Raw genomic sequence first — 24,602 nt, forward strand, 5'->3', positions numbered from 1 at the left:
GAGAGATGTGCGTAACATGCAGCGGAGAGCGGTGATCATCATCTGCGCGCCGCATCGCCGTGGACTGCCGTGCGCACTCGAACGCGGAGCCACACCGAGGGGCGCAGCCCGCTCTGCCCAGCCTGACGCCACCGACACGCCGACGACAGACTGTTGAGGAAAAAACAGAGAAGGAGAAGTGGTGAGAGGAAAAGATGTCAGCCCCTCAGACGGCGATTGGGGGTTAATCGCCCTCCTTTTTGGAACCACTCTGACGCACCGGCGGCGCTACAAGAGCGCATATTTTTGGTTCTCACACGGAATTCCAGCCAGCTCCATCACATCCAAACCGGACTATCAAGTGGGGATTTTGCACGAAGGGGATGAATGCTGAATTCCAACAGAATATGAGTCAGCGCGCGTGTGTGAGCTGAGGTGGAGTGCGTCTCTCCCGCTGCACGGCTGTCTCTCGCTCCGCCACAAACCTTCCTACGCCAGGATGCAGCTGCTCAGAGTTGCGTGGGCACTGACCGGAGCGGCGATCTGCTGCTTTCTCATCCTGCTCATTCACTCCCGCCTGCTCAAAGAAGGTAATCACACCGAACTCCGCCGATTTCTATGGCACTTTTGCACTGTTTCAATGCGCCATCGCCTCCCATCTAGTTTAAATGAAGTTTTCCGCAACAATAATTCCAATGCGCAATGTGTCCGTCGTCCGGCGCAATCTCAACCCAATGTCGACTTTTTCCTTTTAATCAGTGTAAAATAATAATCCCACCAACACAACGCCCGCAGATTAGTTTGCATGAATACCACAGATGGCTTTGCTGGGCTGTGATTTCCAATTGTCCTCATCAACAAGTCAGAAGATGATCGATTGATCTTTTTTTTTTTGTGCGATCGAAGAAAGAAGTTCAAGCTGTGCTGACAAAAAAAGCAGCAGTTCCCTGTTTGTACAGAATACTGATTTGTTGTAAACGTTTTCAATAGATGGCACTAGAGTCTAGCTTTAGGGTAACATTGAGGTCAAGCGGTTCTAATGTCGTTCCATTTACCTTCTATTGTGCTTTCTGGCCCATATATGTTAAAGGCGGGATGCATTTCAATCCCGATCATCGTTCACACACACACACACACACACACACACACACACACACACACACACAGTTCACAGCGAGGCTCAGTGCTTCAGCACGCTGTCCACAATGTGTCTGTCACCGCTGCCATGCTGTATGGATGGCACAGCCTGCGGCCAGGGCTGCATTTGTGGCAAGTGGCTGCAGCTTTTGGGGATAATTAATTGAGTTTCATTTGCTGACATTCAGCTGGGTGAATGACGTGTGATTTAATGAGTCTGGCAATCGTCAGAAACCAAATCCATCAGAACATAACTGATGTTTCACTGTGGCAGATTATCCCCTTGTAACAAATCATTAATTCCGCCTACAACGTAGCATAATAAATACAAATCATACCTGTCTACGGGGGATCTACACACAGAGGTTGAGTACACTTACTGCTCAATCTCCTTATGAAAGTCAAATGTTGTAACCCAGGGAATTACTGTTCTGTATGAACCTGGCACAAAAAACAGCACTTAATATTCCCCTTATACATGTACACCCCAGGCAAGCAGAGTCTGTTTGGCACTTAAGAGCGGTCATGGGTTTCCTTTTGTGCCATTTTTTTTTTTTTTTTTTGAGAAGCATGGCTTGGAATGGCCCGCCATCTCTTCCCTGCCTCCGGCCCTGGGCAAATATTCAGGTCAAGCAGTGGCAAACAGTCTCCTCACCGTGGTGATCAGTCCAGGACCACTGCAGGGTAGGAGAATGTCCAGCTATACCGCAGGGGGGAAACAGAAAAAACATTTGCCTGCCAGCCAAAATGGTAGACAAGGGGAGTTGAGGATTCTGTACTGGCACATGTCCCGAAGCCTTCCTTCAGAGTTTTAATTTACTGTGGCATGCTAGCCTTTTCCACAGAGGTCAAAGAGAGGATTGTGTGGCCACCTAACAATTTGAAAAAATGTGCTGCTCATGGCTTTGCTAATGCGAGGGACTCATCAGATTCAAGCCATCAGCATTGTCGAGCTTGTTGACTGGCAAGGCAATATTTTTGACCTTCACCGCAGAGTTGTTTGTCTGTATCATGTTGTGCTTTTACACCGAGGTGTTTTTCCCCTAAGCCTGCATTTTCTTTGCTTTCAAACTTGACACCGAATAGCTTTTAACTTTGGGGGGCAAAACTGCTTGTCGCTCTATGGCAAAAAGATGCAATTTAAGTTCATCATGGTTTCTGAAACCTACCACGCAGAGATGGTGGGAGAGAGGCACACAAAGGAGGGTTGAAATTATGCTCACTTTAGGCTACACGAGTGGCCAAGGTCAAAGCAGCTGTTAAGGCTAATAATACAAACTGATAAAATGAATTCAAAGGACTGCATTAGAGACAGTCTTTTGGGGGATGAGGATAATGAAAGGCGTTCAAAAGAACAGACCCCTTTTAATCTTGTCTCACATATTCCTTTATGAGAACATCAGGGTTTTGCGACACAACTTTCTCCACTGTGAGTTACACGCAAGAACAAAAGGAAGGAATATTTTTAGTTTCCTCTCTATCATGCCAAGAATTGATTGTCTATGTCTGTGTTTGCGTTCTTGTTTGTGTGCGTGTGTGTTGTTGCAGGTGGTGCAGATGTGTGTGCAGGTGAAATGTTAGCACATAGAGTTATCATCATACCAGTAAAGGTGGAAATGCTAGCTAGCTACATATCCAGAATGGTTATTTCGGCAGTGCTCACGAAGAAACAAGACGTCATCTCTCCGCCAGCCCACCAGATAGCCGAACACACCAGCGAGTGTATTTTTGGGAGTCGCACACCTCATTGTGTCAGGCCTCTTGCATAATGTGACATGGGATCCCGTGCAATGAGGAATGAGGATGCAGGGAGGGTGGATTGGGAATGGAAACATATTAAAACATTATGCATAGGGAATGTGGATGAATTTTGCGCCATAAATTTCTCACACTGCCCACTTCAATAATTCAGGCAATGGAGCAAATCCCATTTTGCTCTTCATTGGCCGAGATATTTGTCACATGGCAATAGAGAGTCTGACAGGTTCATGGAACCGTTCTCGGTATGGGAATGTAAATCCTCCTCTAGCACAGGTTAAGGTAAAATAATGAAGACTTTCATTCCAAAAATGATATTATGTTATTCATTGTTAAAAAAAAAAAGAAGTGTAGCATGCAATTAAGGCACCCGGTGTGTCACAATTAGTTAAAAAGTTATGAAGAGTGTCTCAGTGGCCTCTACCTCTCTCTTAACACAGTACTAAAACTGCGAAGTAGTGGGAAAATTATTTATTATTAAGTTGTCAAAACTTTTTATTCTTAGTGAAAAACATCTTTTGAAAAGACAGTTATCTTATGATGCTGTAAATGATGAGGACATTTGTAGGGCCTGCAGCTCTGTCTGTCTGTCTGTCTGTCTGTCCGTCTGTCTGTCCGTCTATAGCTGTTCATGCTACTTTTCTTTTAATTTTGAATTTTCTGTATGTGTGTGTGTTCAGACAAATGCATACCATTGTCACATATCCACTGTGGAATTACTCTTATGACTGCATCTGATCACGTATCACGATCATGTATAGTTTTTAACTATGAATTTCTAATTATTAACACTATCACCCTGCTCCTTGTGTATTTACATCACTGATGAGCAAAGCACCTCAAAGTTCTGTGCATTGTTTGATGGTCACCTCCGTCTGACTAAACCCACACCCAGTGAACTGTCTGACCATTTCAATTTGATTTGCTTGTACTCACAAAACACTATTGCACTTCTAAAGGGTAGGTTTAAGTTTTCAGATAGAAAGCAGCATTGGATAAACACCAATATTGGCAGCTGGGAACAGGAATGTAAGAGAGCAGAGAGCAGATTGAACATTTTTTTTTTATTTCAGTTTAACAATAAGGTGATGGATGCAAGAACACATTTTTCAGCACTTATTTCTGCACATTAACATAACCCTAGATTGTTATTTGAAATTACTGATCAGCTGGCACATCTAGCCTTTCCTTGTGCCCCAGCTTAAAGTGATATTGAGTGTGAAATGTTTTTATCTTATTTTACTGACAAAGTGGAGTCAGTTAGAGCCTCTATTACCCCTAGTGCCACTTACTTCGATGTCCTTCCCTGCAACAAGGTAGTTTGAACCTGTTTTATCCCATTACCATGTCTTCCAGCAACATTTTTTTTTCTGTTTGGCCCCTTTTGCTTTCTGTTTTAACGGTTTCTTGTCAGTTGTGTCCCTGATTATTTTGAAACTGTTTGTGTGAATCCACTGCTAAAAAATTGGTCTGGTTCACTCTCTCCGTCAAAACTTCAAACCAATTTCCAACTAACCAACTTTTCAACTTAAGAAAAAAAAAAAAATTCGAAAACACAGTGGCCAAGCAATTTTTCTCTGGACTGGAAAATGAAAACATTTTCAAAAAGTTTCACTGTCGTTTAGAAGTATCACAGTACTGAGACTGCCCTCCTGGGTGGGGATGTCTAGTACAGCTTTAGAATGACTTTCATCTTACCTGTTGAATGGGAGGTTTTGTATTCCTGTGAAGAACTGCATCTCTTATTTTTCTTGTTTTAAGTATGGTGTTCCACAGGGGTCAGTTTTGGGACCAATTTTATTTTCTTTATACTGTACATGTTTCCCTTTGGAAACGTCATTCGTAGACCTGGTGTTTCATTTCATTTTTATGCTGATGATACGCAGATGTACCTGCCTGTCAGATCTGCAGACCTTGGAAAAAGCTGCATGCCAAAAAAATTCTTCTGCTGAACTCGAATAAAACAGAGATCACTGTCATTGGCTCCCAGTGTGTTTTACAATAGATTTTAAGATTTTGCTACTTACTTTTAAGGCTCTTCATGGTCTCTCTCCCTGCTATATCTCTGACCTCTTAGTACTGTTTGTGCCAGCACATACTTTGAGATCCTTTGCCAGAGGTCTTTTGTGTCCCAGAGAGGCCCAGCTGAAAACTAAAGGGGACAGAGGATTTGCAATCAGGGCCCTGAGGCTCTAGAAAGATCTGCCAGAGGAAATCAGGCCGGCTGAGTCTGTGAAGTTTCTTCTTAAAACATACTTTTATAAGAGAGCCTTTCTTGCTTTTACTTGAGTTTTAAATTTCTTTGAATTGGGTTTTATTTTCTTTAAAAACTTTTTTTTCCCCTGTTCTTAACTTTTCCTACATTGCATTGGTTTTCATACACTAAATTGTTGTTTTATTTTTGCTGCCTTTATGAAGTACTTTGTAATGTGGATTTTGAAAAGTGCTCTATAAATAAAGATGATTGTTGCTGTGAGAAGATAAACGGAATAATCTTGAATAATAGATCTGTACTGCTTCTTGGTGTACATGGAACCATGTATACTAATACTAATACAAATTTTTACCTTAGATAGAATGATCTGGGTTATGACCAATGAACATTTCATGTAACAGTCACTTTTTGCGCTTTGGCATAGGTTTTTCTTTTAATAAACACCTCCATAAGTATATGTGAAATCAGGCCTGAATTTGATTTAAAGTAGATTTTTTTAAAAATACCCCATTTAGACTTGTGGTGTTATGAAGAGAATCCCTGGTAAACCTCTACTCAATTTTAACTGTGCCCATTTTGCTTGTAGACACCATTGCAGTTTCATACTTCAAAGAGAGGCATATTGCCTAAACTGTGGCGCTGACAACTTGAACAGGAGTATCGTCACATATTTCCTTTTTATTCATTCATAAATCCTTGTGTCTGTACACCCCAGTGGCCTTTCAATGTCTTCTACCTCCTCCAAACAGGCCACCAATCTGCCTGACGACTGCAGATATTGATCCGCAGGTAAAACCACAGGGTGAGCCATAATGGGCAAAAGCGACAGCGATCTGTGTATTCATATACTGCTCCTGACATGAGGCAACCAAAATCGGTTTTCTTTTACCACAGACATATGCGCTGTCCCGGTGTGGATTAGAAAGACATTTGAATGGCCCTCTGTAGCGTGGCAGCTCTGCTTGGAGCAGTCTCAGGCAGATTTGGGTCAAGCAGTGGAGAATGTTTGGTGTCAAGCCTGTATGTGGCCCGTGGAGAAAGGGAAGCCCCGTCAAGTCTTTAGACATGAGTTAGAAAGGACGGCACCTCATGTCTGCATTCCCAAGTAGCTTCTGTCTTTCACCATTTCTTTTTTAGCCTGAGCAGTTTTCACAAAAAAAAAATGAAAGGAAAATTGGAGTCTATAGGTTGTCAGCTTGAATATGCCCTATGATTGGCGATGCAGCTTGTGCAGGAACACATTGTATCTTGCCAGTCACATGAGAGGCCATCAGGTGGATTTTTTTCTGTAAGATGTGCTTGTGGAATGATGCCTTATCAGGTCACCTTTACAAAGCCCTTCACTCAAAGCCTGGGTCACTGCAAGAAAAAGACCAGTGCTTTCAATGCCTTGAATGCAGCATGCCCTTGCAGCTGTCAAGATATGACCCCATTGCCTGTTAATGACTAGTCGATTCATCAAGCCTTTTTTCAGGAATGGGACCAGTTCTACAAATTCATTAAATTGTCTTATAGTGGATGATTATGTAAGATACCGAAGGACTGCTTTGCAACTGTTTACACAGACTGTTGTTCCTGTTTGCCTCGTTATGCTATACTATTTTGTCTTCCTGTTTTTGTATTCTTGCAGAGATTTCACTCCAACCATTCAATTTTATTGTGCCATCTGTGAACGCTGTTTCATTTTTCCATCAGAATATCAATTGTGCTTGTGCTAAAGAAGCAGAATGTAGAGCTCACTTTAGGCGCAGCCATTATAAGGCGTAGTTGTTTGCTAAGCGTCACCTGCATCTAAAAGATGTAGATTGGTTAATTACAGTCAAGGCCAGACTGAATGGCAGTATGAGCTCTGACTTGAATATGACTTAGAGATACAACAGCAGAGGTGTAGTCATTAAGCATTTCTTCCTTTTTAAGCATCTATTATTAATCTGCAGAAAGGAGGGATTTTAGAGAGCTTAGCCCAGAGGCACAGCTGTAGGCTCAAGTGACGTAAAATAATGTGCGTGTATTTAATGCTGCAGTAATACTCCTTTAGAATACAGAAGCAATGACACAATCACCGTGTTTTACTTGGCAAATCCTTTCTGATGTGAAATCCCTCACAGCGATGGAGCACACAGGTAATCAGAGCATTCCTCCTCATATAATCTGCTGAAAACTGACTTCATTTGAGCATAATTTATTTTAAATGGTCAGTATCAGCTGCAATCCATAAGACTAACGTGCAATAATCAATTGCGTAATTGATTCATTACTTCAAGGGTTTGTTAATTAATTCACTTCAATTAATCAATCACAGTTGCAGCAGAGGCCCATGGTGGTTTTTTCAAGGTAATCTAAGCGTACTCCTAATGACCCCCCTGTGTCCTCTGTCCAGAGGCACTTTTTATCTGTGTGTGTGTGTGTGTGTGTGTCTGGGTGAAATTACAGATATTTACTCATGGCACTGTTTATCACAGTCCCTATTGATTGTGGGACAGTAAAAAGTGTGCACTATTGCACCCAGTTTTCCTAAAGTCCTATTGATTGCGTTTTGGCAGTGCTGTGGGACAATAAAAAAGGGCAGTGGCTGGAGTTCGACTCTAATGAAAAGCTGGCTGTGAGGATCCTCCCTGGGTTCCATTTTTTTTACTGGAGAGACTCATTGGCCTTTGGAAATAGTGATGTCAGAAAGACATCGACCTAACACACTTCATTCCTGCCCTTCCACCCATGAAGTGCCGTCTAAAACTCCCCGAGGCCCCACCAGTGAAGACATAGAAGACATGGAATTGAGCTACTCTGTAAAACCTTGAATCAGCAAGGAATGCTACATCTTACCATCCTCAGGCGCATGAATGTAATACAGATGCTGATGATAAAATGTGTAACGTGCAGTAAATTGTGGCACCGATAAGCAAGCTAGCACAGATTGCTAGATGGTGCTCTTCTTGAATGTAAGATGTGTAAAAATGCATAAAGGATTGAGTGGTTTTAATAACTGCAGCTGTATCTTTAATTAAAACCTCATGCTGTAGCCAGGGAACGTGTTCTGGTCAGGGCGATAGAGCTCGACTGTATAAATTAGTCATGTAAGTGTGTCTTCACACACACACATACACACACATACACGCATATGAGATTGAATGAAGTAGGGGGAGTGTTTGGTAGGCAGCATGCACACGCACACACACACACACACACACACACACACGAGTAGAACAAGAAGAAGGAGGGCCAGTAGTTTGAGAGGTTAGAGACTAGTGAGGCCATTTGTCTATCTGCTTGTCAGCTGGTGGGAGAAAGATCCTCTCAGATCAGCATTTTCCTCTAAGGAAGGGCGGATTCCTTTGGACTTCATTCTTGCAACACTGGCAACATGTCCATCATGACCATCTCTCAAACAGAAGACCGTCCCTCCCCTCAGATGATCTAACCCAAGCTTATAGTATATTCATCAAGATATACAAGCTCAAAGAGTGCTGATTTGAGGGAATTGAGCCAGACCCTCCGTCCATTTTATTCATAAGCTAACTCTCCAGACTATTGATTTAGTGACCACCACGGTGCTTGAGTGTGATACATCCACACATTCTCGAGGAAATGATGGGTGAGAAGTGTGCTTACCTTTCTGCGGTTTCAATTTGTGCTTCCCTCCTGTGTCAAAGGTAGAGCTGAGGTCATTCCCCTTTTCGATCAATCGCTGTGTCTCTGTTCATCTAGCTGATCAATAGCTACTTAAGAAGTTTGATCTTCTTTGTGCGTGAGATCACAGTCATTTGAATGGATTTGGAAACAGGGTTTTTTCTTGCTTCACAAAAGCTTGGCCCTGGAGGCCATTGTGACACAAATGTGGTGTCTGTGATAACTGGCTTGGTCATGCTTTATGGACCCAGTGCGTTCGAAGCATTTTTCCATTTCCATCTGACAGAAATGTAGGTTTAATCTTGCATTAGGTTGGCTATAGAGCATTAGCTTCTCGTGTCAAAGGGGCAGAATATAACCGATGCTATGCTGCTCCACCGAAACAAATTGTATGTTACTCTTTAGAAATCTAATGGAGGCTTTATCGATTCGAACAAGGCCAGCCACTTGCTTTGTCTCGGCTGTCAGATTGTGTCTAAAGCAATTTCATAAAGATCATTATTTTCTTTCTTGGAATGTCTTGCAGCTAAACAAGATCCTCCTTCGTTTGTTCCTGCCTTTTGTACTGCTTACGGCGGCAGCTCTTATGGTCCAATTGAAAATGAATTAGAATAGAATGACACATAATGAAAATCACTAAAAAACATTGGCATGTCACATCTCTTTAGCTTGTTGCACCCTTGAATAAATTGCTTGTGGGGTTCCAATTCCTATTCTCTATCTAACACAGTAACAGAAAATGGGTTTAGCTCACTGTAAAGGACAAGCCATAACATTATGGGTCATAACAAGCGGTGCCACTCATTTATCTTCTAATGCCATTATGGCATGCGGATGGAAAGGTGCTGACATGGATGTTAGTCATGCAACAAAGCGAGATAACTCAACACGTTTGCCGCACTTATGATGATCATCATTGACATAATTGACATAGCTGGCAAGCATTACAGTGTCAAATTGTGATCCAACAGGTGGTTTGAATAACATTATTTAAATGATTGCATGTTTTATCTTGTTTACTCATTGGAGCTTCTTTGTCTTAGGAAGTTGTGCAGCATATTGAATGCATAATCTGTGATCCATGAAATTCAAAACGCAAAAGTGGAACCAGCTATCACTCCCCAAATTGATTGACGAGTCTTGTAGTACACTAACTTCATTGTATTATTGAAGTTTTAAGAGAGAAAAAGCAGACAGATATTCTGATGTATGCTCTGCTGAGACAAACTGAAAATGCAGATTTTCTTAGTCTTCATATTGCTTTGTGACATTGTTTGTGCAATTATAGAATAGCTCAAGTTTTTGCAGACTCTCCGGTCTTGCAGAACTAGGCTTACCCTTCTCTCTGCCACTGTTAATAGCCCTTTTTTAACAGTTACATCACTGCTACATATATTTTTATGCTTATTTTTTACAGCTCTGTCAATACAACAGCAGGGAAAGGGAAGAAAGAGAAAAAAAAAAAGAAAAAGGAAAAACAGCCGGCGATTCTGCTTCATCATAATCATTACGGTCCATTCCACATGGGGGAGAGGAACTTCATTATTGTACCTGCAGGGACTGTTAAAACCAAACTCATGAATACAGAAAGCTTTCGTCTGTGCTGTGTTGTTTCTTTACAGTGCTGCTGCTTTTTAAAGCCACATTCTTCACTTAAAGGTAATACATATAGAATACACACTGCGCACACAATAATTTACAAGTTAAGCTGGTTTCACTGCTATAGGTGCTACGGCAGCATGGGCTTGCTAGCTGTCTGTTTGAGCTCAAATAGAAGTATGCATAAGAGGTTAGGAGGGTCACTGCTTTTTCTAACCTGATTTCATCATCTGAGAAGCAATGCACACTTTTCTATTTGGTATGCATTGATGTGCACTGATGTGATCTGACTCTACCACACGTCTTTTCCCTTTCATAACATTGACTTAGCTGGCCTCTTCTCCTCACACAGAGTGTAGCCAATATTCCATATTTCAGAGGTTATTATCACGAGCAAATTCACAGTAAGGGCATGAATCAGAAGTACCCTAGATAGCATTTCACCACACAGTGTGAAACACAAAAAAGGTGGGGAAAAAATCATATTTTAATGATATGTATTCAGCAAATGAAATATGCCAGGCTTGCACATTTGCCTTGCTGAACAGACAATAAATTATACCTAGTGCACTGCCACATAAGCTCAAGGATAATGCCACATCCAGTGAGCTGAAAGGAAATAAGGCTTGTGGGATGCAGGAAACGTAATGCCCTTGCTTAAATCAAATGGCGGGGAGAGGAAACATTGACATGTGGGTCCTTTTGGTGCGATTTACCTCCTGCATGTGTTTTCCGGCGTGTCTCGGAGCAAGCCTACGCGACGAGGTTGGCGTGTAAACACGCGGCCTCACATTTTCTGCAGATCAACGTCGAGGCTGCAAACATCCGTGTACGTCAAGGTAACATGCAGAGGTGTGGTGACAAATACAAATGCAGACATATGCATATACACACACTCTTGCAGATGTACACTGGAGCTTGACAGCTTGTATGTACTATCTTGTGTTTGCCTTAGTACACTGCAAAGCAAATTCCTGTAGCTCCAAGTCTAATTTATCAAACAGACTGTGTGAGTGTGTGGCGTGTGGTGTGTGTGTGTGTGTGTGTGTGTGTGTGTGTGTGTGTGTGTGTGTGTGTGTGTGTGTGTGTGTGTGTGTGTTTCATCATACATTCTGAACACACACTCTTCTTCAAGATAGTGAATAAATGCTGCAAGCAAGTGCAGATGTGCACATACAGGGGCAGCGTTGTATACATATGCATACGCAGCCACAAAGGGTCACTCGCCCACACACACACACACAAAGAGTGCGGCAGGTTGTTATGAGACTCTGGAGAGGATGAAATATTGCTGCAGAGGCCACACATGCACACAAGTCGACATGGAAGCACACCAAAACGATAAAATCAACACACGCACACATCAAGGGATCAGTGAAGCAATCTTGTCAAAGATGGAGATGTGTGGGAACTGAAAGAGGCATCTGCTACTTCTTCTACATGTCAGCAGCTTGATAACCTGACACATAACATGCATATATACACACACACACACACCCACACACACAATCGCTCCACAAAATGTTAGTGTCATCTGTCATTTGGTTGCCACACATTGACAGATACAGTACATTCCAGTTATCATCTGAAGACCTGTGTGACATAATCTCTCTCGCGCACACACATACACACACACACACACACACATACATACATTACACAGCCTGCCTGACATGCAGGCAGACAAAAAGGCAGAAGTGACATCATGGAGGTAGGGCAGAAGTAAAACCAGTGACATCTCACCCTTAATAGTGTCTGATAGGTAAACAGAGCATAACCACCCACCTGCCTTTTGGCTCAGGTGGAACCACTTGAGCAAATTGCCTCCTTAATTGATGGACTTGAACTGGTTGCTGTGTGCTAGCCTGTGTGTGTGTGTGTGTGTGTGTGTTGGGGGTTTTCTGCCGGTGCCCTAGCTTGGGGAGCAGTAATAGTGGAAAGAGAAATCTGTCAGCCGGTAATGAAATAATTGGCACAAGCGGTTACACATGCGGGCTCCTGTACACACATGCGCACGATCGCGCTGTCGAAGGCCCCTAAATACACACAAACACAGACATCCCACAGATTTACACTCTTTTGTGCGTGTACACACACACACACACACACACACAGCTCCAACCATGAGTACAGATAACAGCCTAGTGAAGGAGCCTGATGCACCATTTCCTCTGGTTGTAGCTGTAAATGAAGTAACCCAGTGGCTGAATATGGACAGACTGTGGCAGCAAATGAGGCGGAAAGGAACAGACGGAATAAAATGTAGAGATGGGGGAAGACAAGGGAGAGAGGGAAAGGACGCACTAAACACTGGGAGGAAAGAGTAAAAAGTGCACGAAGGAAAACGTGAACGAGCCGACTGATGACTGAGACGGAGGAGGAGAGGAGAGAGAATGAGACAGACAGAGAGAGTCACAGGTTGTTGCCGATGGGTTGCTTCCTGAAATAAATTCTTTTTGGGGGAGGGTTACCATGGCAACTCAGGTAACGGCAGACAGGGATTGGTTGTGCTAGTAACCTGCACCAGTGCTGAGAGAGAAAGAGGATATTATCCAAATTCTGTGTACTGTTTCGATCCATGTAAGATTTGGTTCAACCACAACCACTGTTGTCCTGCAGCTCATCAGCGGGATAAGAACTGAGATTACTTAGATCATTTTCTCTTGCAAACTTTGCTAATATACTGGTTTTACTAAGAGTTAGCCGCTTCTTAAAGGTGCTTAACACTGTCAGTATTTAGGGGAAGACGTGGCAGAGGTCACAGGTTGGTCTCTGTGTGGTGTTAATGTGCTCGTGTTAAAATGACTGCTAACAAAGGGTCAAACCCTGCTCACGCAAAAACACGTCATTAAGAGGTTTGACTGTGGCAAACTTAAGGAGGAACTGTTTGTTAAAGATAGGTTTAGCATTAAACTATGTCAAGTAAAAGTAGGAATAATGTAATATAAAAATATTTCATTGAAAGAAGAAGTCCTCCACTGAAAATCACTGAGTGAAAGTACAGAATTAGTATTTAAGAAAATACTTAAAGTAACAGAAAAATGGCCCCTGTGATTGTTGTACTATTATACGGTGCTTTTACTTTAATATTGCTGATGCATTAATGTGTTTGCAGGTTGTACTTGACTGAGATGAAGCTATTTACAACTATTTTAGTCTGTATACTGTTGGGTAGTTTAACATAAAACAGTGCATCGTACAATGATTTTATAAGATCACCATTTTTTTTTATCTAATATTTTATCTGAAATTTTAATCTGTAAAATAAATGTAGTGGACAAAAAAGCAGAATATTTCCCCTTTGAAAAGTGGTGGAGCAAAAGTATAAAGTAGCATGAAATGGAAATATTTAAGTATCAAACCTCAGATTTGGACTCGAGCACTTTAGTCAGTGCAATAGAGAATTGATTTATTTGATATAAATTGTGAAATGATATCAATTATTTAGAATAATTTAAGTCTAAATTTCAAAATAAAACAATATCTAATCCTAAATGTTATTATCAGGAATGTTGAACAGCATCTTTGTATTGATCTTTTTCGAGTGATGAATTTTGAGTCGAGCATAATATCCATTGTTCTGAATTCATTGTTATCTGGACAGTTGAATGCCTCGAGCTCCAGCTACGACTAGACTAAACATCCTGCTCCACCTGGGTCAAAGGTGAAGCACGTTAATGATGCATCATGCCTGGTGCTTGTCTGCATTTCCATCAGTCTCTGCCTCATTATTTGAAAACCTTTTATTTAAAAAAGAAAAGTGAAGCTCAGTAACGAGCAAACTTGAGAAGAAAGAATTGAGCCTAAAAATGTGATTTCATTTGTTTTAAGTTGTCTTTTTTGTAGCAATTTTGTCAATCATCTGTTTTTCCTGTTCATAGTCACAGATTTAGCCTTCTTGTCATCATCTTGTCATAAAATTCTTCTTTGTCGTCTTCTCCTTCTTTTTCGTCTTGTTATTATTATCTTATACCATCATGTTCTCTATATCAAAGGCTAATATATAAATATTTGCCTTGTTTGGTTTTCATTCATGCTGCTGTCGCATTTTACAGTTTGTGAGGATTCAGCAGTTTGAGTCAAGAGCCAGTTGCTTTTTACTCAACGTCCTCAAAATAGCTCCATAATGGTGCAGCGCAAGTACATGTGTCTCGTAGTGTAGCCCTCTGGAACTGAGAAGAGACAGAAGAGGGGACACAGTAAGAGTGTGGAGAGAAAGAGTGAGAGAGAGCGAGACTGTGTGTGTGTGTGTGTGTGTGTGTGTGTGTGTGTGTGATGGATGCAGATGTGCGCCACTGAAAGCCTCCGCGGGGGGCTGTATATGGTTGTGTAATGCCTGTGCAAGTGTGTGTGCATGCAGGCAGGTGTTCTTGCGTGCTTTCCTCTCTATACGTGCGCCAATATGCAGTGTGTCATTACGGTGTATTATTACAGACTCCAGTTAAAGTGTGTGTGTGTGTGTGTGTGTGTGTGTGTGTGTGTGTGTGTGTGTGTGTGTGTGCGGGAACTTCAGAGAGTGCAACACAGCTAGTCAATAATTAGCACAGACATCAGGGGGAGGACGATGAGAGAAAACAAGAAGGGAAACAAGACAAAAATATGAAAGAAAAATAAAAAATAATAAGAGCAGCAAGCGTAGCTGACTCCCCCACCCACCCACCCTCTGGTTACCGTGGAAATCCAGATAAGGATGTTTCCTCTCTTATTCCGCTAACAGGGCTCTGCATTGGCTCTGACAGAGCCTGAATACCAATTACACTGGCCTGGCACCTCCTCCACTGGAGATAGAGACAGAAATAGGGGTTGTGGGAGCAAGACAGAGCAACGGTTTGGGAGGGCGGGGGGTGGCAGGGAGGAACAGAGGGAGAGATGAATGCAAGGACAGAGGGGGACAGAGTGGATACTCTATAAAATGACGACAAATGGGAGAGGACAGAGCGGGAAAAGGAAAGAGAAAACAGTGCTGAATAAGGCTGAATTGGCAGAATGGGTGAGAGGAGACTGATAAAAGGGAGAAAACGGATTGTGAGAGAGTTTTGGGAGCAGTAAACAACAAAGAACTGGCACTTAAGTCTCTCAGTGCTCCGTCTGTCTACAACTTTTCATTCTCTAAGGTGATCAAGGCTCCACTCCCCTCATCCCTTGTCCTTTGCTGTCCAGGACCAACTTTTTTTCCTTTGTGTCTTACAGCGTTGGCTGACCATCAGCTGGTAATAATAGCAAAGGCCTGATGATAGCTCTGGTATTGAAGCCAATGAATAATTTATTTTCTATGCCGCGCCGCAGTGAGCACATAGTCTCGTATAAAGCACATTGACTCCCTGTGCTCCAGCTGTAGCCCCTGGCTTTACCCTACTCATGCACAAGAATGTAGACACGCACTAACATATTCATAAAAGAAGACCCTCCTCTACATCCTTGACATCATCACTCCTTCTTTTTCCTGCTTCCCCATCTCAGTCTCTTTTGTTGAGCAAAGTGCCGTCGCCATAGTAAGCAGAGCTGTGTCCTCTGCGGGAGCACAGTGTGTTGTGTTGTGTTGTGTTGTGTTGTGTTGTGTTGTGTTGTGTTGTGTTGTGTTGTGTTCAGAGGAGAATTCAGGTTGGAAAAAAAACTGGACGCTGCAATGCTGAAGTTCTCTGAGAGGCGCTACAATGAAGGGAGTGAACTCTTAAACTCCCAAAGCTCTCACATTGTGTCACTACTTGCTCTGATATACAGCACAATGCCTATCGTCTTCCTTCTCTCAATGGCGGTGCAGCAGTAGTTTTTTTTATCTTATTTAATATATATATATATTTTTTATTTTCTTATTGCAGGAGTCAGTTGCCAAGCACTACCTTTGTGACTGCCACAAAGACTTTGCCAGCTTTGAAAAAGCAGCAACTATGAGCCATCAACTTCTGCTTATCCAGTTATTGTGGGACTCAGGAATTGTGTGCATGGTGTACATAGTTCTGCACTGCAAGATATTGTCCTCTTCCCATTTATTTAACTCCATATTTCCTTGTTAGATGAAATAGTATTTTTGTTGTTGTTGCAGTAAGCAGAGTTACATGGTGACCTCGTGTGGGATTAAATTGATAATTTGTCCTGTTCTAAGTTAAACGATTTCAGCAGCACTTTTTACAGCGTCCCATTGTTCAACTGTCTCTCATATCTGTGGCTGTAAAAATATTAAATGCACAGAGCTCATCCAATCATAATAGCAAATAACAGCTCACACTAATAACTGTAGGTGAGTCAGATGGGCACGGCAGCCCTGTTTGTCATCTCTCTCTTATGTGGCATACGGTAGCTAGACTAAACAATGTTGAGTCAGACTTTAGTAAGACAAACTGAAAAAATAGAACTGATGGGGACAAAAATAGAATTTTTAAAGTCAGAGGGACATGCCCCGATGGAAATTATGCCCTTGCCTGTTAGCATGGCAAAGACTTTGAAACTGTACACCATGATGCTATAATTAATAAACAATGTTTACCTCTCTTACCATGTCAGTCCTGTCCATACATCTTTGTTCAAACAATGTATGGATGCCCATATGGCACAAGGATATCGGCACACATCCTTGACAATAGCATTAGCAGCTAATACTAGCATTATCATGTCATTTAGAAGACTCCTTCACACACATTTTGATTCGTGGTTTGTGGGTTTGTGTTGCCACAGGCATACCTGATGAAACTGTTGAACTCAGGCATCAGTGGACACGGTAGAATCTGCCAGTTAGAGGGGAGAGCCGGCAGGAGAGGAAGGGGCGGGTTGCAAACACACATGGAAGAGGCACAGGAGCACAGATGGATGCAGCAGGAGTCGGTTGAACCTAGAACCAAGGTTTACTTTTCTGAGACCGAAACGAGTCTGATTAAAAACACGGTTCAGATCTGTGATAGTGAAATATGTTCAAAAAGCGAGAGCGAACAGGAGTGCCACAGCCCTTAATTCCTGGCTGGACTTCTACCGGCCGAAGTTATTTTGCACAGCTGCCATGTTTGATCAGCAGACTTTAAAAAGATTGGGGGTTTTTTGAAAGTCAAATTTTAATTCCTCTGACATTTTTGAAGAGAGGTCACATCAGCTGCCTCTGTTGCATAAGCTAAGTAAAATAATTTCACAGTGACTCACATGCATGAAAAATGAAGTTGAGCTGTTTTTTTAATTTCCACCCAGCAATGTTAGGAGTTTAATTAGCTCTGTCACATATTTTGCAGTGATTTTTATTGGGGCCCTATGGAGCGTATCCAAATGCATAACCTTAATATTTATCACGGTGGAAGTGAATATTAAGACAAGAATATATCTGTCACAGTGTGTTTAATATTGCTAAAGAATTCTAATGCTTAAATTAGAATTTTGTTTATTTTAACAACCCACCCTGCTCAGTTGTAATGCACTGAATATATTTGCCAATAACCGCAGCAGGTGCAGAAAATCAGAACTGTACACAACAAAACCTTCTCTTTAAAATGAAATTGTATCCTGGAGGTTCCAGCATGGTGTCCATGCCAATCTGCACCTCTTTCCTGCAGGGAATGTTCCAAACTATTTCAATATTTTTCTATATGCATCTCTTCTTCTTCCTGGTTTTTCCTGCACCTGAGGCACAAGATTGCGATATCTCTGCAACCACGGGGTGGGCAGTAAGGTGTGTTATCGCTGTTGACACACTTTAAGAGGCACCACACATGCACAGCTGACACACACATACAGGAACTGCATTGCACAGATAAAAAAGATGGTGACACTCTCCTCCTCGGTGTACCTCAGGGGCAGACGAGAAGCAAGCCACACAGTCACACCCTGGAAATGACAGAAATGCCATTTCATATTATTTCCCACTGGCAGTTGAGCTCTCTTTGGTTTTGTTTTGCTGAAATTGACTGTGTTCTAAACTCTTCTTTTAAAATGTTTTTACTGCGTTTTAGACCAGATGGCGGATTTAACATGAACAAAAGTCATAGTGAGGTGTGCATATGCCCTTGTACATACATGTGTTTTCTTCTGCTTTGCTACGTGCATTCTGTTCATCACACCAGTAGCCAGGTTATCTCCTCCTTTATCATTATCTCCTACACTAGCTCATAAATCTGTGTGCTGATAGCGCTGCTCCAGCGTCCTAATGCATATTCATAACACCACCACCTAAATATTCATGAGCAAATGTCTGGCCAAACAGCTTCCCCCGCCAGAATAGTGAAATATAAGACACAGTTTGCCTTTTTATGTGCTTGTTTTCACTGCTGTTTGTGGCAATGGGTGGGGAGTTTTGGAGGAGATGATGTATTTACATGTCTCAAGGAGAATTATGGGTGCAGAAGTTTGTTTCCAACTATGCAGACGACTTCGCTGAGGTAGTTCCCACTTGAGTTTTTTTCAAAATAGCCCAGGGGCTGGTGTTTGAGGGTGAAAAATGAGCAAAATAACAGCTTTTGATAGGTTTATTTTGCAGAGATGGGGCACATACATCACGGTTACAACAATAAATGACATATTGCCATGCAAATTAGAGATGCATCACTAACACTCTTTTACAAGCAAAACAAAACAGTAAACTGAATGTATTTTATCAGTTGGAATCAAGTGCCCCTCTGATACCTTTCAGCGTTTTTATTGAACGGTGTTGCACTACCGTAAATCAAATCTACTTTCTTTGTTGGTGATCTAACCGGTTTTTGATGCTTACTGTTAACACTCTTGTGTATGTGCAATGCCTCTCTATCACATCTCTTTTTGCACAAAGATATAGCAATCAAACGTAATGTGAGCGCTGACCCCGTTTAAGACCCCACTCTCTGATTCTCATGTAACTGTGGGAGTTAGACAAAGGAGAAAGCCATGCTCAGAGATACAACCACATGAAAACAAATCTAAGACGGTGAAAGTGTTTTTTTTTTTCATTTATTCCCCCCAGTTCTTCTCCGGATGAATGACTTGATAGCAGATTGATGGCAGGTGTAGAGAATGGGAGATGAGGAGTGCCAGGTTGTCACAATCCTGTCACGTTTTCATTAGTTACAAAGTGTTTGCTGCTGCATTATATTTGCAAAAATATACCGCAAAGTCAGCCGTAGCGCAAAGACATTTAAATGACATTTAAATTCGCTATCCGCAATGACCTTTAAACCTCACCTGAAGCAAAACTCCACTTTTTAGCCTTAATCTTCTTGACTTAACATTAGGAGTTATGATCAGCACAAGGTGTTAAGTTTATCAACACTCCCTGTGTTGCAAACGGAGCCAAGGAAAAGCAACTCCTACTGGACTCCATTAATAATCTCCTTTTGTTTGGCATCTAAAGCTCTACGTCAGCTCTTCCTCTTGGTTATAACACAGCTTCATTCTGGATATTGATAAATGAGCGCCTTTTAGGAAACCTGATGATTCTAGCTTAGCTGAACAAAATGGCTGGGTTTATAAGATTGGAGTAACTGCTAAGTAACCCAATTATATATGCTGTGCAAAAAAGGCCTCAAGGGAATTCCTCTATTAATGGCCTCTTGCCTACTGATGTTTAATATGCCGTGAGTTTTCTATTTCTTTCACATTCATTTTACTTCGGCCTCTAATATGATGTAAAATATATACTACACAGTCATTTACCATGTTTATGATTCATTGAGTATAATTACACGCCAGTAGCGCATTTTAAAGAAAAACATTGTAACTACTACAAGTCACAAACTAAGCCTTTACACGAGTGGCTATGAGTTCTGTGTGACACTGGTAGCAGCTTCATCCTCACTACCTCATTGCAGTCTTTGGGTGTGATTGCAGGCTACTGATATCACAGTCAGGACTGTGCTGCAGTGTTGACTGGGTCAGTAAAGCTTCATCACCTCTCTGACATCCAATGTGACTTTTCACCGTGCAGAATGACGCATGTGCAGATTCTAACACCAGGAGTCTGTTTTCCCGTTCATCTCTAAGAGGAAAGCTGCTCTGTGCTCACTTTAAATCTGAGATAAAAAAACGTGCACGTGCGAGCAGGATTTTGTGACATCACAACTGGCTTGGAAGCCAATCGTCTAATGTGCAACTTACACCAGTGTAAATGGCTGCATATTCAGGAGGCGGGAGGACTCGATGTAATTTCAAGAATTTTTAACAAAGTAATTGAACTATTTTAGTTTCTTAAAGTTTGTCTGGTGGGGGTCTTTACTAAAGTGCAATGGAAATGTGCATTGTGAATCTTGTCTCCTGGTTGTGCTCCTGCTTTGCTTTGTTTGATTGTTTGTTTTTTAAATTTTCAAGCAAAAACATGTTAAAATGAGCTCCATTTAGCATTTTTAATAAATACAGGCATTTGGTTTTAAACTCTACACTGTCCATTATGTTGCATTACATATATAAGAGCTTATAATGTTAAGCAAATGCCTGACAGTTTTTGTTAGGTCTTATTTATTTATAATATATATTATTTTCATTTTAGCTGAAGCTCATATGAGGAGAAAACAATCAGTGGGCAGGTAGGAGATCAGCAGATGCACAGTAATGTGACCTTCCTGTAAAGAAGCACTTGACAGTCGCTCTCACCACGAAGCCACACGGTCTCGTTCTGTAACTGCACCTGCATGAAACGCAGCTTCTCTCCCGAAATTAAGATATATAGGACTGTTATGTGACAACAGAAAAATCACACTGCCTGACAGCTTTTCCCTGCGTCTGACAATCTAACGTGCCTTTCATCGCGTTCCCCCCAGCAGGCATCACACGGACACCAATTATTCATCTGTAGAACATTTGAAATGGAGGAAAAAACAGACAAACACTTCTCTCTCTTCTTCTCGCTTACGTCCTTCAATCCTGAGTGTGGGTAATTCTGTGTCCAACAAGCCAAAATCTGTCACAGTCACTGACACACGGCTCTGAGGGAGCGTAGCATGTACCAGTGTGTGTGTGTGTGTGTGTGTGTGTGTGTGTGTGTGTGTGTACATGAATGAAAGCCACCCTTAACAATGGTCCGACATGAGATGATCTGTGTGCTTCATGCTCTGCCTAGTTGTCTCATTGTCAGTCAGTCAGCTGTCAGCGGCATTATTGCGATGATTAGGAGAAGGCCTTTTGTTCAGGCAGGAGAATGATCTCCATTCAGCTCATTTGGAAGTGAGGAGGGGGTAAAGAGGAGAGGAGAAGTAAGGACTGATAAATCTCACTGAATAACTTGGTCCTGGCGCAGACCACGCTGTTATTTTTCACTGGTTTTCTGTCTGTCTTGTGTCGTCTTCTCTCTCTCTCCCTCTCTTTATCCCCACATCTGCCTTAGCTGGATCTCCTACTGGTACACGTTCCCCTCTGTCTTCTCTCTAGCCTTCTCTTTCTCTGTCCGTCATCTCTTTTCCTCCCGGTCTTCCTCTCTGACACAGTGACATTCACACACAGAAACATAAATTGCAAACTTAAGTCTGAATGAAGTGACAGCTTTTTTTTTAAGTACGACGACCATTTTCCAGCATGAAACATCTAATAGCATCTGAATATTGACTGTTCACTTAACCTCACCCCCTTAGTTAGTACTTCTACGCCTGTCAAGCTTTCCATTCTCACATGACAATGTCAGATTCATGGCTCATAATTCTCTGTAATTTCCTCAACAATGGTTTTATTTCAGACAGCGGTTGACAAAAGCAGGCTTCTTATTTCCTGCCAGCGACCATCGAATGGCTGAAATTATGCTAGCTAGCTAATAAGGCTAACATGAACTACATGTGATGGTTGAAAACACTGTCTTTGGCTGTTTTTTTTTATGTTTTCAGCAGGCTTGTTTTAAAAGAATCTTGTAAAAAGACTCTTAAACATGCACTCCATGAGATTGTGGCTAATGCTACATGAAAAAAGCAACAAAAAAAAAGGCAACATTCACCAATATTTACTTCACCAACATTTTCACTTTTTGGGGATTAACCAATGTGTTTGGCAAAACTAGCCGATGCTATTATGTTGCATTGTGCTGGCAAGTGTTGGTAAAGACTTGAAACCTCCCCAAATCCTATTAGGAGCTGGACATAGCCTACACTCTGATAATATCGAGGACTGGCCTCCAAACTACACAGTGGATGTGCTACTTGTGGATGAAGCTTTTTTTTTAATGTAACTTGTAACCCCCTTAAGCTAACGTTTGTTCCTTGGCTTTCAAAGTACACAAGCGTACCCCTGTAGGTAGTTAGCTGGACATGCTAATGTGTGTTGCAGCTTAGAGTAGAGCAGATAAACAGACTTTTTAATCCATTAATTGGTTTTGCTGTTGTGTTTTTGGCATTTAGAAAAACACCCACCGCACTTTAATTGTTCATTTGTTGTGTACACACGTATATACTGGCTACACAGGATATTCAGAGCATTTCAAAATAGCAGGCCTTTCTACAGTGCTGCTATGCAGCAATCAGCTTCACCCTCAGGCTCATTGCTTATCGGTGCAGGCCCACAGCTGGGACGGTTAACCTGAAAAGTAGCCAAAAGTTGACACCCATCAGCAAAGGGGAGGTTCTGATGGGTTGTGCCTCTCTGCTTTCATCTCCTGTATCCCAAGTTGTGCTTACAGCCTCCTTTTTTTCTCTGGGGCACAAAAATATAAACTTTCAGCCCAGTGTGGCTGCCAACAGCACATTCTGTCCATCACAGGCACTGCTTTAGATGGCGTTCTGGCACCGTTACCCTCTTTTTCTTTAGAGGTCGATCACTTAATAGACTCATTTAAATGTGTTCCACTAAACCGGTAGAATTCTGACTTTACAGATCTGTTTGATTTTTAAAAACAGGAGCCCACTCCATCCTCCATTCACTATATTATTGCACTATACTGTAGTGTGTGTGTCCGTCTCTTTCAAAGATTGCAGTTATAGAGTACTAAATTAAAAAGGCCCTTGCATTAACATCAGCTGTAGGAGCTGTTTTCTTCTTAGTGTGCAAGAAGTAGAGAGTTGCCTTTTCATATAAAGACTTTTTGCCTTTAAATAATTAAATGCTAAAGAACCGTTATCCTCTCCCTCTGCTTGCCTGGGTCACCATCTTCAGCAAACTGAATTTTTCACTTCACAGCCGTATGCATGCTGAAAAGACAATAAGAGTGAAGTAGTCTTCCATACACTAATTTGACTATTAGCTTTTAAGCATTTTTGGACAACATTTTCAAAGACTTGTTATTCTATTATGGAGATCCACTTTGCCGGGTGTGTCACCTCAAGCAAAAATATACAAATAAACCAGAATGAGGTTCCAGCAGTTTTTCAGCTGTCATCAATCCACCACAATGAATCAGGGCCAACAGTTAATAGGATTTGCCGTCTTTTGCATGCAAAACAGCAAAAACAAAGAGCAACGTGTAGGTCAACATTAATTAAACAGAGGAGAGAGAAGCTGCAGATACAAGATGTTTTATCTTCTGTACTTTCTCTTAAATGCAAGGACGGCAGCAATAACAACACACAAAACAGACTATTTACGGAAGCTGCTCTTTGTCAATTTTAATTCCTTTTCAGCAACCTCTCTATGAAAGACAACAACACCCTAACAGCAATATTCAGGGGAAGATGCTGATTGGTGCAATTGAAACACACTTCTTCTGCCTTCCTGATATCAGTCCAAAAAGTCTGAAGCAGAATCTGCCAGCGAGGCGACTCGTGCACCACAGACACTTGTGTTCCAGCATGAAGAGTTCATTTTAAAAGCGTAGAAAATGATGAGATTTCAGGAGCATGGTTACGGCAATAAGACGATCACTAAATCATACAACTGAGAGCTTTATTGCTAAAGATAACTGTAACTACAACCCAACCCAGACCACACCACTGATCTTATTATATGCAGTCTGCAATGTTCCCCTTTGGCTAATAAAATAAAATGGATCATGCTCTGAAACTGACATTGACATGTACTTAAGCGACATAATACCTTTAAGGAAAACCCCATCATTGCACTGAGGACTCCAGTGCCTGTGTTTTCCCAGTTTAGGTGTAGTTACTTAGACTTAATGTATACAGAAGACGAAAACATAAAGCTAACGACAACGAAAGGGAAAAAAGAAAGAGACACACCAACAGAAAGACGGACAGATCAGAAGACAGATAGGGCTGAGAGAGGCTGGCAGAAGAAGCGACGTGTATGTGTGTGTGCCTTTATGCCCCAGCTGAGCCTCGGTACAGCAGCAGCACAGAGGCCAAGTTAAATGGGGAGGAGAGATTAAAGGCAGTGCCGGGGCCTGCAGCCTCTGTATTCAATCACAGCTCTCCCCCACACCTCAGCCTGCATGCTGATCAAGCTGCAGTGAAAGGAGCCATGCACCCTGCCA

At 41.8% G+C, this 24,602-nt stretch overlaps 1 protein-coding gene across 1 annotated transcript in view; it reads left to right on the forward strand.

The window, feature by feature from the left end:
• The first annotated feature begins 478 nt into the window (after positions 1 to 478).
• tafa5a (TAFA chemokine like family member 5a) overlaps positions 479 to 24,602 on the forward strand; it is an 81,889-nt gene continuing 57,765 nt past the window's right edge. Inside the window, exon 1 of the mRNA XM_070854089.1 lies at positions 479 to 569. Coding sequence (XP_070710190.1) covers positions 479 to 569 — 91 coding nt within the window. The remainder of the gene's footprint in view (positions 570 to 24,602) is intronic.

This window comes from Pempheris klunzingeri, chromosome 22, assembly GCF_042242105.1.
Source record: "Pempheris klunzingeri isolate RE-2024b chromosome 22, fPemKlu1.hap1, whole genome shotgun sequence".
Taxonomy (NCBI): Eukaryota; Metazoa; Chordata; class Actinopteri; order Acropomatiformes; family Pempheridae; genus Pempheris; species Pempheris klunzingeri.